Here is a 17,255-nt window from a genome sequence, read left to right on the forward strand (position 1 = left end):
GAAGTCAGCCAGAAACAGCATTTTCAACCCAGTCACGCAGCGAACATAAAATGTGAAAGCAGGTCAGATTTATTGATCCCTAAAGGTGCACATGGCACATAAATGCACACCTCTGTAGTGGGCACACGTGTGAACAGACATAGCGGTACAGTGCTTCACCTGGCAGCTGTAATGGCCCACTCATCAGGCTACAGGATGATATCACAGCAATGCAGCAGCTTGAGCTCAGTCGCAGCGTGCGTGCCAGCGAAGGGAGAAGAGGTGATGGGCTTTGAGACTCTGTCCTTTTTACAAAGCCATTTCAAACAGTTTGCCGAGTCTGCCTGACAATCCAGACACAGTTCATCTCCTGCATCAGCAGGGGTTTTAGGTTTCATTTCTATTTTCTCTTCCGTTCTTCTTTACGTGCAGGGGCATTCTGCGAAGTTCACTGTTCAGGTATTCTGGAGGAAGAAAAGAAAGGGCATTGCTCACAGTGCAGGACCAAAACTTTTGGGATTGCTGTAAGTCGGCCATCATTAAATACTCAATTTTCAGACCTTGCTGGCTCCACAGTAAAGGGGCATTTATCACGGTTGATTCAGCAGCCTGCAGATGGCTGGGCCTGTGTACATGACAGATGGACACTGGAATGCGAGCTAAATTCAATGAAGTGGCCTTTCATTGTCACGGTGGATCAACAAATCTTCCGGGGACAGGATAGGAGAAATAATGTCATCGTCCGTCGCCAAGCTATAATTAACTCGGTGCTACAAATACATGAATCTTAGTGTACAGTAAACTACATCTTCAGCATTTATGTAGTGAAAAGAAAATCCTTAAGGTGTCTTAATGTAATGCTAGTGAGGTGGAGCTGGAGTATAGGAAATGAAGTGTTTGATTGCACCGTTCTGATGATAAGTGCGAAGTAAGAAGGGGAAATGACAGCTGTCTGTCCAATTCAAGTTGAAACTCTCTAAACAAACTCAGCGCTACATAATCAGAGAGGTGAGATAAATCTTCACCCTTCACTTATTCGAGGCTGCGTACCTCGTCAGCAAAAACTGCGTCTGCCGAGGATCCTTTCCTAATCGCTTTGAAACTCGTTGTTTACATTGAAATCCACGAGAGTCATCGAGGAAATTGCCGAAACAAAAGAGAACATCATGTGCTCTTGCAGATAATACTCCTCTATTCTTGTCTTTTGTTCTGGGAGTTCTCACGCTGAGACTGCATGTCTTGTGCTTTACAGATATCCGACAAATATCATAATTTAGCAAGGCAGAAATTCTACAAGCTGCAGCAGTGGCCCCTAGAGGCCGAGTGTGGTCCTTAGAAGCAGAACTAATGGGAAAGCAAAGGTAATGTGTCCTGGGTCTAAACCGGGATGCCATGTTTTAGTACTCCTTAGAGGTTTGCTTAATTTGAGAGGGAAAAAACAAGGCTTTGAAGTTTTTGAAAAATATACATAAATAGACATGGGTCATTGAAAGTGTTATTTCGATATTTGAAAGGTGCTTTTAATTTGATGTTTACGAAGGTGTGGGTATCAAACGTGTTATATTACACCATTTCAGTCAGTTTCTTCATTATTCCACAACTTTAATATAAAGGTATTGACGATAACCAGGATAAATATTTATATCAACATCGTATGTTGCAGCTGCCACCATGTCGCATTTTCATTCCTACTTTTAACACCATGAACAAAAGCTTTAGAGGTAAATGAACAGCAGCCGGTGAGACACGAGAAACAAAGGAACATAAATAGTTTGAAGAAAGTCTTGAAAGCTTCCTGACCAGGATCCAAGTTAATTTGCCAGGTCCTACTCTGAGTTGATTAAAGCGACTTCTCCCTCTGGCAGTAAATGATCTGACACTCTATTACTAAAGACAGAGGAAAGGCAGGAGAGAGACGTCTGAGCTCTCATTGTTTTTATGGAAGGTCTGCTCTTTTTGTCTGTGTCCCGGACTGACACAGGCTAATTGGTCTTTTTATTATTTCTTTAGAAAAGGTCTCAATTTCATAGCTTTACTACAGCTGGGTAAAACTGTGTTTGGAGCCTGACTGAGTGTGGGAATTGACTTTTAAACCTTGAATCTCATCAAATGTATTGATTCATATCTCATTTTGCTCATGATTCCCTGTATTTGTACATGTACTTCACTGCTTCTTAACATCTTCAGAACATCAGTCTGTATTACAGAGAATTTTGGAAACTTTCCAGATGTCTGTCATGAACTTTTAAACAGATTTGATGGTTTATTTTGAAGCGTAAAATCCAGCCTCTAGTCGTTGCAGTGTACAGTACCTTAGAACAACCACACGGGGGCGCTGTTCCATTATTATTCACAGCAGCTGAGGGTAAAAGTATATTGGTTAGCTAATTAATTGTATCAGTTACCATGGATTGTATTTAAATATATATATATATATATATATATATATATATATATATTTAAATAAAACTATCAAACTGGTATGAAATACTTTTGCTTCTCTCATACGTGGGCAAAATAAAAGTCCAACTAAAATATCTGCGGTTATAGTGATGGGAAGTAACAAAGCAGCCAACATTAACTCCAACACTTAAGGACAATTTTGAGGTACTTTAGTATTTAAATTTTATTTTACTTTGTCTTTCTACTCGACTATATTTCTGAGGGAAATTAGGGAAACATGCACTATATCTTAAAAGTACAGAAGTATCACCAGCAAAGTATAAAAAGTACTCTTTATTCAAAATGTATCTATAAAATATATTATATTATTGGATTAATATTGTTTTTACAGATTAATTACAGGGAAGCAGTATTTTAATGTAGCTGATCAAGCCAATGTTAACTACTTTATATACTGCCGGGTAGTTTGATCTATAGAAAGGCAACATATTGTATAATTATATTTTGTATATGAAATGTTAAGCAGCTATAGCATCATATAAATACATGTATCTATTAATGTTTCAGCGACACAACCACACATATCTTAGTGTTTTTTTCCCTCGCATTATTCTATTAGTACTTGTTTTATGTTGTAAAACACATTATAAGTGGCACTTGTGAAACTTAAACTTCCACACCAGCATGAACTACAGTAACACATTCATTTCAGGGAAGTGAAATGTAAAGTGCTGCTTGACAAATGGGTCACCAACGATAAGAAGTGGAGGACTTCAGGAGGGCAGCAGCAGTGTTTGGCCCCTGCAGTATAATTGATAAGACTGGGTGTGAATGGTTGCTCTCTAGCAGCCAATGGCTGAGCACCGGATGCGAGATATCCGCTGCAACAACAAGCGCTCTGTTCCCCCCCCCTTCAGCTTGACGCCATTTACAGCCCAAATCCCGACCTCCTCTCCGGAAAGAGCAAAAAAAAAAAAAACACACTCATACACGAACAAAAAAAAAAAAAAGTACTCGCAAACCCTCAGAGTCGAGCGGATAAAACACACCGAATTATAAATACTTCTGTGTTGGAGTTTCTTCTTCTTCTTCTTCTTCTTCTTCTTCTTCTGCACGCGGAGTGAAGTTTGCACGCGGTGATTGATTGAAGTTTTCCGTTTTATAATGCCTCGTGCTCTCGCGCAGAACATGGGATTTACGCTTTAGCGCTGCCTTTCATGAAAATGCGCTCCGGCTGGAAACTTTCTCAATGGATTTTACTGACGGCTCTCCAGACTGAGTTGTTGATGTATGGAATAAACTCTCTCTCAAATTGGATTTATTTCACCTAAACGGGGGCTGAAGTGTCGAAAGCACGGTAAGTGTTCACTTTTTTCTTAAACACAAAATGTAAAACGATGCATATTTCTTGGCTGAAGTGTTATAAACATCCTTAAAGCGTAGTTTTTGTAGTTTTTAGCTAGCCTCTTTTCAACTGTTTATCTTACTATATTGCTCTACATATAATTGTGTGGTTTTAACAGAAGGGGCTGTCTTACTTTTGACATATTTTAAACATGTTATCCGTGGCTGTTTTTGATAAAAGGTGCGGTTTTCCTGCATCTATAATTAGCTAATTCTAATTTAATTGCTCACTGCTGGTGTCAGCTTTATTAGGAAATAGTCGTGTCCAAATTAGCACATGTGTTTGCTCAATATGAATCTGCAAGACACAGTGGGAAACACTGCTTTGTCAGATTTGCATCAGAAACGATCTATATTTAACTCAACACACCAACCTTCGTCCTTTTGTCGTTTTAGCTGGAAAAAGCTTTTATCTTTTCATATCTCTAGCCTGTCAGTTTTAAGAGTTGATGCCATCAGCTTGCCCCACACTTCACCCACCCACTGTGGCCAACATGGCTTGCACACAGGGCCCTGTAAGTGGATGAGGGGGCCCCCCCTAACAGGTTAAAATTTGAGTGTGCCTGCAAGCCCTTCATTTGCAGCAAAAAGGCTCATAAATCCTAAAGAACCCTCTCACACAGAGCAAGGCTTTAAAAACCACCCACCCTCTACCTCCACCATTGAACGCATCACTCACACTTCACATGGACTCTTTCATGCTCCAAACTTTTTTATCTTGTCACTCATCTTCTTTATCAAGAGTGTCACAATGTAAAATGCGTAAGAATGGGGAAGGTTGCTGCAGGCCATTTGTCATGCAACAAACAAAAGCCCTTCCTGTATTGTCATTGAAAGGGAGGAACCTCACAACCCCGAAGATGCCTTTTGAAAGCTAATTAGCACAAGGAAGGAGAATTAAGGCCAACACTGTCAGTTTCTTTACTTTGCTGTGATCTGTTGGTGAAAACAAGGCTGTGCATTTGAATATGTTAGCATATTGCCCTGTCACTCTGCATGTATCTAATGCTCAGTCTCTCCATACGATGGATCGGGGAGAGTATAACTGATGTGGGGCCTTTAGACTAGCGGACAGAATTTGGGTCAAGGTTAGAAACTTAAATATCCAGAGGCCTCGTTCTGCCTTTAACACTCACCCTTATCTGTTTCTCTCATATCAGTATAAAGTACCCTACTTCCCTCAGCCATGTTTTCTTCATTAACCGTTTGGACCACAAGATTGTAAAGTTTTAGGCTATATCATGAAACACTTAACTTAAGATGCAGGAGTCCCCCGCAGATACACTTTCTGTCAATCGACTCATTGATTAATCATCCATCATTTCTCTCATTTTCTAAACATCTCTCTCTGTTAGGTTAGTCGTTGTTGTGTCATGGGTGTGGGGAGACAGGAAGTTTGCACAAACTACTGGCAGGGAAGCATCTAAATTCAATAAAGATATCAGTTGGTAAACACGACGGCTGGATGTAGAATCAGTACAACTTTTGTTATCATTTATGTTTTTATATTCACATGCATAGTTGTTGTTTCGTGGACCCACTGATTGTAAAAGCCCAACCACGTCTGTCTACTGGCTCCAAACGTTGCATCACTGTGATGTGTTTGTTTGGGCTTTATTTCCATAGTGGTGCTTGTACAGATATCAGTTATGATTTGCATGGCATCATTTGCATGGCTTGTCACAGCCAGATATAAACTGTGTGTGTTTCTGTTACAGGACTTCAGATGTGTCCCATGCCAGCCAGAGTGGCCCTTCAGTCCCGCGATGGATTCCACAAGTCAGAACGACAGCGATGGGGGAGGAGGACGCCAAGGGCGGTCACCGTCATCGACCGGCTCGCCGGGCACGCCGCATGACGAAGGGAGACCGCAACCACGGCCTCCCCAAACCCACGATGGTTCGCCAGATCCTGGGTTGACCAACAGGCAGCTGCTACATACTCCAGCAGTGCTTTCTCTGGATCAGATCCGGATAACTGGGAGTAGTAATGAGTACACAGACGGGCCCACAGTCGCCCAAAGGTCTCCGGCCTCGCAGCAGAGGCAACAGAAGAGTGACTTGGTTACGACACCAGGTTCAAGAACCAGTGAGCAGCAGGAGACTCGGGAAGAGGGGCCTAATAATCTCCGTAACCTGCATTCATTGACTCAGTATGGAAACACAAATGCTTCCATCCCCTCCAGGGAGGGCGAGCTGCGGTCCTCCAGTGCAGACTCTCAGAGTAGCATCAGGACCAGCGTCGGGAGCACTTCTTCAGGCCAGAGGGTCTTCAGCAGCCCGGCATGCAGCAACCAGATAATCAGAACCCAGCCCAAACGTGCAAAGCTAAACTCAGAGGAGCTGAAACCCCTGAGCGTTGAGTCCAGAGCTGTGTTGGCCGTGCCAGGCAGCGGAAGCTATAAAAATCAAGGCATACACAGCAACAAGTGTGAGGACTGTGGTCGGTGCTGTTGCCCAGAGTGTAGTCGCCCGCGGGTGCTTCCTTCCTGCTGGATGTGCGGGCGCCGGTGCATGTGCTCGGTGCAGAGCGCGGTGGAGTACGGCACGTGCGTCTGCTGTGTCAAGGGGCTTTTCTACCACTGCTCCAGCGACGACGAGGACACTTGCACCGACAAGCCCTTCTCGTGCACGCAGTCCCACTGCTGCGTCCGCTGGGCCACCGTGTCGCTCTTCTCCCTGCTCTTCCCCTGTCTCCTCTGCTACCTCCCAGCTAAAGGATGTGTCGCCGTGTGCCAGTGCTGCTATGACCAAGTCACACGACCCGGCTGTCGGTGCAAGAACACAAACCCGATCCACTGTGAGGATGTTGACAAGCCAACGTAGACGAGATGGTGTATGTTGCGATGCAGAATGATGTAAAGACTATTGTTGACTGAACTGATAGATGGCCCTGTAGTTCTGTCGTGGAAATGTTTGATTAGAGAGCTAATGATGCTAGAGTTTTTGTGTTGTCCATCTAGATCTTCCTGCCTACCACACCTGGGCAGAGTCACATTTTGCCTTCAAATGTTACTGCAAAAGGCACTGGAGGTGCATTCACTCACCCTAGCATTATGAGTTTCACTTGAAAGGTAAACCAAAACAAGCGCTCCACATGTTAAAAGACATATCCAACTACTGTTTTGTCCTGAAAAATAATTTCTTCACTCAAGTGCCCAGATATCGTGTTGTTGCTACGAGAGTCCAAATGGATAGTGTTTTATTTTAACATTTAATACAACTTATATGCTAAGAACAGACTCCTATTACTAACTGTATGTAAAGTAGTAAATGCAAAGGGTATGTACATTAGAAAATGAGTTTGACAGATGTTTTATTTTTGTACATATAATAATACTTCAACTGTGAAAAGTTTTCTGCCATACCAGACGGCACCTTGATAAATCCACATTTATATGAATCAGTAACTTCATTCATACAATGTTTGTACATTCACTGGAATGTATATCAATCATTTAATGTAATTTACAAAGGAAAAATCTTATCCCTTCTACTTGTAAATTGTACAGTGACCTTATATGAAAATTTTATTTTCTAATTCCAACATTGTTTAGTGTAAAGTTAAAAAAAATATATATTTATTTGAAGGTTTATTATTTTATAATGAAAAATATTTATTTTGAGAAAGCATTGTTAATGTGTCACCTCTTATGGGGCTGCTCTGTAGTGGCTGCAGATGTCGAGGTGACCTGTAGGAGTGTCAAAGTTGGATGAATAGTTCACTATGAATTAGAAGACAAATATATTAACGTTTGAAATTAAACAACCTTGAAGTCTGACGGAGTATTCTTCCTGTTTTTATTCCTGCATTGTCTCGTGTGCTCTTTAAAACGTGTTATTGATATGACCATAATGTGTTTCTACGCCTCTAGCCGAACATGTAGAAACAGACTTAAGCACAGTTTTTGACATTTTTAATTGAAGCTCTGCACGAGCATCTCGAGTAGAGCTATCATCAACTCGGCTCTGCAGCACAATCGCTCCACGATGTTTACGGAGATCAAACGAGGACGCATTAATGTTCACCTTGGGCCCTTTTTTTAAGAAAAACATCTGGCTCTGGTAACGCCATGTGTATAGGAATGTGCTCGTGTGCACTCCAGCAAACCTCTTGAAAAGGATTTTAATCTTATAAATCAAGCACCTGCTTTTTGCAAATATGCATTCATGTAAGAAAACTTTTTACACTGTGTCCTGGCCTCAACTTCATTCCATACACCTCTAGTATCCTGCAGATAATAAACCCTTTTTATCAAAGGTTTGTTCAGGAATTCCTTGGTCTTGAATGTCCCTGCAGGCGAAACATAAGCCCCTGACACTTGTTGACAGCATACGGACGTGTTTGCGGCACGGTATGCATTCAGAGCCGTGATGGACACGCGGAGGCCCAACCTGCGCTCACTTGTTTGTTATTCATCCCCAGCCTTTGACTGACAGGAGGTTTGCTTTACATAATTATCAACTTTCACCTATTTTACAGCGCCGGCGGAGGAGATGGAAACCTAACGGGCAGAATCCCATTAGAGACAGAAAAGGGAGAGTTGATCTTGCGTTTACTCTTTATCTCTCCAGTCGCAGGCCTCCTCTCTCCCTCCATTGTCTCAGCTGTGAATGAAGAGGGAAGGGGAGGGGGTGGGTTGTTAGGAAGAGGGACCGCAAAGGGTTAAAAGCATCACTTTGAATGACAAAGACCTAACAGTTTACCCCCGTATTCAGCCCGGCATGCATTCATCCTGTTTTCAATAGTCGGGGGGTCATTTTGGCTCCCCAACGCTCCTCTCAGCTACCTGCTCCTACTTGGTATTCCCATAGGGAGATGGTTGTCTTGTTGGGGGGGCAATCAGTTGGTTGTGTTGTGCTGTTGGGACATGCAGTTATAAAGCAAGATGAGGTATTTCTCCACTTGAGGAAAAAGTAATGTTCTTCGCTTAAAGCTCCCGTCTCCACACATTGCTCCCATTACATCTGAAACACTGTTTCCCCCTTTTATTGCTGCAACTTTGGTCTCTTTCGAGTCCACATCTCAGCTGTGAGCAAAATGCTCAGTGGCACACTTAGATCAAAAAGTGTCTGGAAGTCATTTTTTGTAAAGCATTAGGACCCTCAGGTCAGTTCAGTTCCTCTGTGTAAGTAAGTAAGTGTAACCTGATGTTCACGGTGCACATTGCATCCAAACAAAGTTGCTTTTTGGTCGAAGTAATACGTTCAGAATCCTTTTATTTCATTCTACTACTGATGCTACTTTCATGTTTAACTTTCATAATCAAATACTGTTCATGCACAGACTTATTAAACCAATAAACTGACAGAAAAGGTGAGTTAGTGCAGAAAGGACGACGTTCTGACAACAAAAAAAGACAGTTGGTGCATAAAAGGATGAAAACAAGATACACTGAGATTGTTGATCCGCCGACGGTCCCAGTGATTTGGCAGCAGAGAGTAGCAGGAGGAGGAGGAGGAGGAGGAGGAGGAGGAGGGGATGTGAATTTGAAGAAAAAAAAAAGGCCCCAGAACGGCTCTCTTTGTTGGTTTTATCCGCCATGGCCCCTGCGGCTCATGGCGGCTGTGGGGCAGAGCGGCCTATTCACCCTGCTCACCAAGGCAGAACGCAGCACAGGAAGACAGGAAGGAAGCGAGGCTATTCTTCATGGACGCATTGTCTGTCTGTCTGACGGCCAGGCTTAAGCAATCAAACGGCAATGTGTGAGCGAGAGAGGGGAAAGAGAGAGAGAGGACACGCAGGGAGATGTGTGCCGCCATGTGAAAGCATTACAACTGTTGGGAATATAAAGATCACAAAGGAATGAAATGTAGGATGCACGTAGAAATACTCCCAGTATTGTTCCGTAGAGCCGTGTTGTAACTGCCTCGTGGATGAACGTCATGATTTGTACGTTTATAGGCATGTAACTAAAGTAGTACTCAAATATAGTAAAAAAGTGTTTGCAAACTATACTAGTACGTAAGATGTGCTATAAATAAGTGTCCTGTGTATGTCCTGTGTTAATAAATCAGTATTTATATCCTAAATGTATATTATGTAGTTGGAACCTCTGTGTATTTTTGAATTATGGCGAAATGTGCACAATAGCTGCGGTGTCATTATAGTTTCAGCACAACTTCAAATCCCTGCACTTTAAACACATTATGTAGATTATGAGTCAGGCATATGGGCAACGTCATCCACTTATGTGACTCTGAATTCAAAATACAGTAAATGAACTAATAATACTTAAAGTGTTGTTATAGTCATTTCACTTTGCTACCACTGGCAGAGGCTAGACCAGATGAATTAAGCTTTTCATACAACAATCATCAAAAGTTAAATGTTCTTTTCTCTTCGGTGGTAAATCATCTTCCTGAAAGTGGCTGGACTTTGCCACGGTGGTTTATCATGTTTGACAGTCAGAGACTTTCCCTGAGTTGCACAACCTCCGTTACTAAACTGAGAAGATGCATTCAGTGTTTTTCTTAACATCAAACCCAACTTTTAATAGATTGAATTCAAATCTTGCGAGCTTTTCTAATGGCTTTTTGTGGTCGTAGCTTGTTGCGGAAAATAGAGGCTAAAAAGAACATAGGTGTAAAAGAAAACCGCACCTTTCTCTTCTCCATCGGTGAAAACCTTTTCTCAGAAGCTGAACTTTTCTTTACTGGTTTTCCGACGTGGGCGGCGAGAGATGCACACATCTAGAGCGCATTCCCCCCCACCCCCACCTGACTGTGGTTTTACTTTCCATTGAGTTTGTCCTCTGCTACTCTCACTTTGTATTCATTCGAATGATATAACGTCAAGTTTTATTCCAGAATATTGAATAGGTGACAAATCCCAAGTAAAATGTCCAAAACGGCTCCTTTTATATTACAGCTTTTGCCCTTTTTGAATTTCATATTCACTTCTTATAGAGAAGCCAGGAGACATGTTCACCCCTGCAGCTTTGGGAGAGCGTGCAGCTTTTGCAAGGTGAATTATGGGGCGAGCCTGCAGTTAAAAATCTCATGCAACCCCAGTACTATCTCAGTGACAGCTGAACTACTGTTATGCCTTTAGGAGGAAGATTACGGCAGCCAGGAAGGCAAAGAGAGCAAATAGAGGGAGTAAGAGAGACACTAGAGAGTGTATCTGTCATAAAAGTTTAGTGAGTGTGAAGAGACGGAGGGTGTGTGTGCAGCAGAAAAGCCTTTGCACATGTTGAAAACTTTAAGAAGTGGACCTGTCGGCGTGCTAATGTTCATATATACATATGTGTTCTTGCACACGTGTGTGTTTCTGTCTGCATAATCGAGTCCTTCGCCCAGACAATGAAGCCCGACTGGAGGCCTAAGTCTAATAGCAGCACTTAACTTCAATCCACCACAGGAAGTTGGCTCATCTGCACGCGTACACACACACTCACACTCGGAGTTGGTCCGTTGCTGACAGCCAGTGGATATTTGTTGGCGACACCGTGGCTGCAAGGCTCTTTACAGCTTAGCAGCCAATTGTTGTTCACCCAGATACACACACGCACACACACACACTAAGAGCTTAGAGCTTCAGTTGTTATCCTGAAAGGCAATCCTGATCCCTCTGCTACACAGTAGGACAGACACACATAAAAAGAGGAATTAGTGCGGTCTGACAGCTCACTATACCACATCGCATTTAGTGTGTGTACCAGTGTGATGGTGGCAATTATGTGTGTGTGTGTGTGTTTTAGAAGGGTGCATGCACATGTGGATGCATGTGTACAATCACTAACAGACTAATTATATAGTAAGAGTTTACTTTCTATGAAGAGAATAGCAGCCATTTAGCATTCATATAGCTCTCCGTTGATATGGTGAAAGCAAACAAATGCCTATTTACACATCCAGCGGACGTGGAGCAACATTAGCATTCAGTAGCATTAGCAGAGTTCCTGGAATTTAAGCCTTTTAGCTTTGCTTTGGTCTCCATCAACACCCGAGGGAAATAATAACTCCATGGCTGCTAAATGCTTCACTAGCTAGCTGCCAGCTTTGTCTGTTTGTGCTGAGCAGGTAGCGTGCTGTGGGTTTATCACAGTTTCATTTCCTGCTGCTGGGAAAACCCAAAACATTAAAGCTGCCGGCCAAAGAAACAAAACAATTAGCTGAAAGTTGCTAAAACGCTCTTTAACACCTGAAAGAAACGGCAGATTTAGATGTGGGTTATGAGCGGCACCTTTCACGTTTAACACAGTAATGTCATTGATTGTTAGAATAAAAAATATTGATTTGTGCGGTTTAATACAAAGGCTCCAAACCTGGGGTCGCACGTGGATCTTAGAGGGGCTTTGAGATGAGATGAGATGAGAAGACATTTTGTAAAACAAGTGAGTGTTACCTATTTAGGACTAAAAACGAATCCATTGGCTGTGTAAAGGTTGAGATATAGTTATATTTTATGGCTATTTTCATGCACGCTACTCTGTTCAGTTGGTAAAATAGGGGAAAAGTCATTTTCCACAGACACATTGGGACTCTAACATGCAATAGGAAAATATATTTCCATATTTGAGTATTTCACTTCTTATTCTGTCCATATTTGCAAACCAACTTCTCCTTTTCCAGGTGCCCCATTCACCTCAGTGGCATCATGTAACCCTCTACCTGAATGGTGTCATTGAGGCGCAAATGAAATTATTCAAATTACAGCACAAGGAAGGAGGGTGAGGGCATTTGTAAGTCAAATCTACACTCGCATAACTGAAAAAAAATCAAGAATACAGGACGTAAAAACCTGTCAACAGTGTGTGCATCCTGAGATCTTACTATACGTGTCTCCATTGTCAACCGTCTCCGCAGTACCCTGGAGATCGTGAGGGGAGAGAGTGAGATCATGTGGAACAAAGCTGAGGAAGAAAAAGATATGATCAACCTGTGTTCCATTCAGCTCCATTAAAAACAGATTCCCCTTTCTATGGCTCAAACTTAATGATGCGTTGGGTATGTCTTGGAGGTTAAAAGACTGTAACTAAGACGGGCTGCACTGAACCGCAATGTGCCATTAAGTGTGAGATACTGATACACACTTGAGGCCTCCAGGCGTGTGTTTTGTATTTAATTGTATTTTGCCTTTAGTAATTTCTAAGACAGGCGCAGGAGCATAATTTCTTTGTTTTAATGGTTTTGTTTTGACAGTAAAGTCTGTGGGAAGGCTTGTTGCCGCTTTCAGCTTTAGTACACAATGATGTGCTGCTCATACTTTGACCTGGATATTACCTGATATTCACACACACTGTTAAACACATTTATCGGGGGTTAAGATCCCAATATTTTCCAGCGCTTTAAAATAGTTATTATGGTAATAAGGGGAAGTGGATATAAAGAGCAGAACAAATGATTTTGTATGGTTTGCATTTGGACACTTTAGAGTTTGTTTTCGTATGTAGATAGAAGATAGGTGGTTAAGATGTTGCCTTCAGAAACTGGTTAAATCCAAGTGTGTGTACTGTCAGATCAGTGTTACGGTGAGTGTGTGTGATCTGTGGCTTTACACGACTCCAAGTGGCTCGTTATTTAGAAGTGTTGACCACAAAAGTAGACGTTGCACAGGAAATGGTGAAATGCGTTACTGAGAAACGACTCAAACACCTCTGTCCTGTATGAGAGGTTGTTGTTTTGTGTTGTCCTTTTTTGATCATTATATTTAGGCGATATGAAGGTATGTTATAGTGCGCTTCTTGCTTAAAACCTTTTCCATCCCCGATGCTCTCTCTGCTGGAGGAAATGGATCTCTTGAGTCTGTCGGGCAGCTATGAGAGCGCTGCGAGCCACAGGTCTCTGGTTACCATTCACAGGTGCGACACGCTGACAAGCCCATGATGACAGCCGAGCCAAGATGTGTGTGTGTGTGTTACCCCCGGCCTGAAGACAGAAATTTGTCAATGGCTGCCGAGATTGTCGGCATAGTTGGGATTCCAAACAGCCAGTGACAAGACGGAGAGGTATATAGGAGAGGGAGAGGCTTTCTGCCCAAGCTATCCACTCTGTAGCGGGCGCAGGTGCAATACTTCACAAGATAAAGGCCCCTCTGTTTGGAGAAAAACTCTGCTTTACAGCCATGATATACAGAGAATATTTAGAGGCAGCAGGGAAAGCAGCTTTGGGATGCTAAAACAAAACAAAATTAAAACCTGGGGGCTGTACAGTTCTTGAAGAAATAGCTGCAGCATCATTATAGTTCGAGTTAAAGACTTAAACGTATGATAGCCACTTGAAATGTGAACGAAATGTTCCATAACGAAGCTCTTGTAATGCTGACATGACTGAGAAAGTCAGCGCAAGCATGTGTTTATAGAACTTACCCCACGTTCCATCTCTGATTCGCTGGAGGCCACGAGACAGAGATTGCCTCATTGCAGGGACCCCAAAGTTAGAGAAAACATGCCGCACACTTAACATGTCATCTCACTGCGAGGCGTCTTAAGAAGTAGAGCTGCGGCTGGCCCCGAGCCAAACACAACAGAATTCCTTCAGCTTGGAATGCCTGCTTGATTAATATAGAAAACAGAGTCTCGCTTGAGATCATTCGGTGGAGAAGTGTGGCACTTTCCTGCTAGTTAAGTTGCCTTTCAAAAATAACTACGCATGTCTGCCGTGACGGGGGAAGGACTTGACCAGAGCACGCTTTTACCTGATTACTATAATCAGCTTTTAAATACTTTGATTAAGCAAAGAGAGCATGTGAAGTCGGTGTCATTTCTCGCGCTAACCCTTTATAAAATGATGTCTCAACCACTCACACTAAATTGACTTTTTGTCATACACTATCAAAGCCAAAGTCAAAATCAATGCTTTAGTCTCCAAGGTCTCATGAACACACCGACATTAACATTGATTTTCCTCCGCACGTGCTGACACCAACACTGGATGAATACCACACATGGGAGCGCTTGTCCTGGAGGAATTTTGTGTGCGCAGGTGTGTGTGTAGCCATGTATGTGTGTGTTTGCCCAAAGAGGAAGTTCCTGTGGTGAGACGGCCCTAAGCTGAACACACACACACACACACACACATACACACCACTGGAAAAGCTCTGGAAAACAACTTCCTGTGGTCACCTGCGCTCAATGAGCCTGAAGAAAGAGACCCTTACAAACCAAAACTCACTGTCTCTCTCTCATACACACACTGCTCCCCAGGCATGGTTGTATCCAGGGCTTGGCTGTGACACACAGGGAAAGGAGGATGAATGGGGCCCTCAGAGAAACCTTCACTGTGACGGGCTGGAGAGGGAGGGAACGCTGCAGAAAATGATTCAACCCAGCAATCCTTTAAATCTTGTTGACATCTTCAAATAAGCATTTATTTTTCACTTACTTTTTCCCCTAAAAACTGCGAGAAATACCTCTGACTTTGGGGGTAACTTCATGAAACAGTAACTGCATCCCATTAAAATCTGCATGACATGACCGCACACAGCCGAGGCAGATTCTATAAGTTTCCCCCCTTCTTTTTGGCACGGGGCACAGTCAATGAAATCACCGTGCCTACTTGAGTTTTGCTTATTTAACGCTGTTGGGTGGACTATTAGGTGTCCACGCCTGTGGGCTGCATCCAACACAGATAGCCAAAGCGCTTGTGTGATGAATTCTGTATTTAACACGAGCAGGACTGGGGCAAATGTTCTAAATGAATTGAGAATTGAGACCATGTGTAGGCTTGTTTTAAGCTTCCCCCCCCCCCCCTTGTACTTGCATGCCACACAATTAGCCACTATTCATTCCACTGTTATTTGCAGTTACAGGACAAGATGCAAAAAGGCTCCTAACGCAGACTGAGGAGAAGTGTTGCTGAGCACAGGTTAGTCAAGAGGTTACAGTACCAAGCAATGCTCCTGCCAACAGGGGGTCAAGCCTTGGCAGCACTTGTTACTGTGTCTGTGTGCGGGGGGGGGGGGGGGTTGCTAAGTGTGGGCTTGTCACTGTAACACATGAAGTAGGTTACAATATAAAAGGGGACATCTAAGAGGCCCGGGAAGAGTTGAGGGCCCATCGATGTTTCGGCGTCCCCCCTCTAAAATTTGAGCACTCAAATACAGTCAAGCACTGTTTGTTTTGCGTTCCCTCGAGGGAGCGGCGCTGTCATTGTACGGCCAGGAAGACAAGCAAGGACAACCTTTAGCTGGTCTTAAAAACAAACAACCACCAGATGTGCTGTTCTACAAGAAAAGGCATCCAGAAATGTTTGACATTTGACGGACAGCACGACTTGACTTGATTATGTCGGGTCAGAGTTCTGTTAATTAAAGGGGACATGTAACGTTCATTTACATGGTTCATACTTCTTTCTACTAGAACATGTTTACATGCTTTAATGTTAGAAAAACACATCATTTTGACAAGATGCTGTTGAGTTGTATTGTGGGAAATTGACTCGTACTTAAACTCTCCAGTAAGATCTCAGCTACTACATCAGCCCCGTCTCTGTCCCGCTTTGGATAGAATACCAATTCAATGTTTGAGTAACATTTTGACTTCATGTATCAAGATGTGTAATCAAGCACAAGACTGTCACAAACTATATGAAAAGCTACGGCCAGTATTTTGGCATGATCTTATTTAAGTTGTGAAATATTATGTGTATCATGGCCTTAAGCCAAAGAAGCATTTAATGGCCTATTCTTTCTAGCCAAAGGAATTCTGTCTATAATCTTATTTTCGTAGGCCTCTGCATAATCCCCTCTGAGCAAAAGAGGAAGTTACTTATCAAGGATCTGGTCTACCTGTGCCAAGCTAAGCTTCATGTTACTGCCTCTTTAACCAACCCAATATCCTGAGTGTGTGTGTGCGTGTGTGTGTGTGGAAGCGTGTGTTTTCCATGTGTTTCTTGGAAGGAGACGGACTACAGCTCCTTCATGTTCAGCCTCAAACAGACACACACGCCGTCGCAGACACACATTCACACAACCGTACACACACACTCCGAGCACAAACAGACTGCTGCTCTTTGAGGCCGCAGAGCGAAAGCAGCAAATGATCGCCGTAAAGTTTGCTGTTGCTATCGACAAAGCAGCCTCTGTTCTTCATTTTGTGCCCCCCCCGACCCACCACAGACGCCTTCCCCCTCCTCCTCCTCCCTCACATTTCATGCCTTCTCCCTCCTATATCCCTCTCTCGCCTCTCTTCTCTGTCTCCATGTCAACCCCCCTCTACCATGCTCCATCCTCTCTCTCTCTTCTGTCAGCCTCCTCCCTTTCTCCCTCCTCTCTCTTAATTCAGCTCACTTCTCCCCTCTCCTCTCGCTCCTCGCACTTCGGATGTAGGGCAGGAAAAAGGAAACAGCGCCAAGCTCTGTTTGTCAGGGGCAGAGCAGGGGCTGAGACTGCGGCAAAGAGACCATTTTATGTGTGTGTGTGTGTGTGTGTGTGTATCGCTAGAGTGAGGTGTCAAGGGGGAGTGTGGGCAAAGAGGAGAGGAGGGATGAGAAGATCTGTGTTACAGATCAGTGAGGGGGTTAGAA

General features: G+C 43.2%; 1 protein-coding gene across 10 annotated transcripts in view; it reads left to right on the top strand.

Moving 5' to 3' along the window:
* Nucleotides 1–17,255, top strand: part of spry2 (sprouty RTK signaling antagonist 2) — a 350,030-nt gene that overhangs the window by 324,808 nt on the left and 7,967 nt on the right. For 3 of the 10 annotated variants that reach the window (XR_003833277.1, XR_003833276.1, XR_003833279.1), the window contains one exon: nt 15,535–15,596. The exons of 3 other annotated variants lie outside the window; for them this stretch is intronic. Coding sequence is in view for 4 of the 7 variants with exons in the window: in XM_029446510.1 (XP_029302370.1) it covers nt 5,553–6,611 (1,059 nt within the window). In the remaining 3 variants the exon portion in view is untranslated. Of the gene's footprint in view, nt 1–3,299; nt 3,740–5,504; nt 7,568–15,534; nt 15,597–17,255 lie in introns of those variants that run through there. 4 more of the 10 variants (XM_029446510.1, XM_029446501.1, XM_029446516.1 and 1 more) reach the window with 2 other exon arrangements.

Source organism: Cottoperca gobio, chromosome 2 (assembly GCF_900634415.1).
Source record: "Cottoperca gobio chromosome 2, fCotGob3.1, whole genome shotgun sequence".
NCBI lineage: Eukaryota > Metazoa > Chordata > Actinopteri > Perciformes > Bovichtidae > Cottoperca > Cottoperca gobio.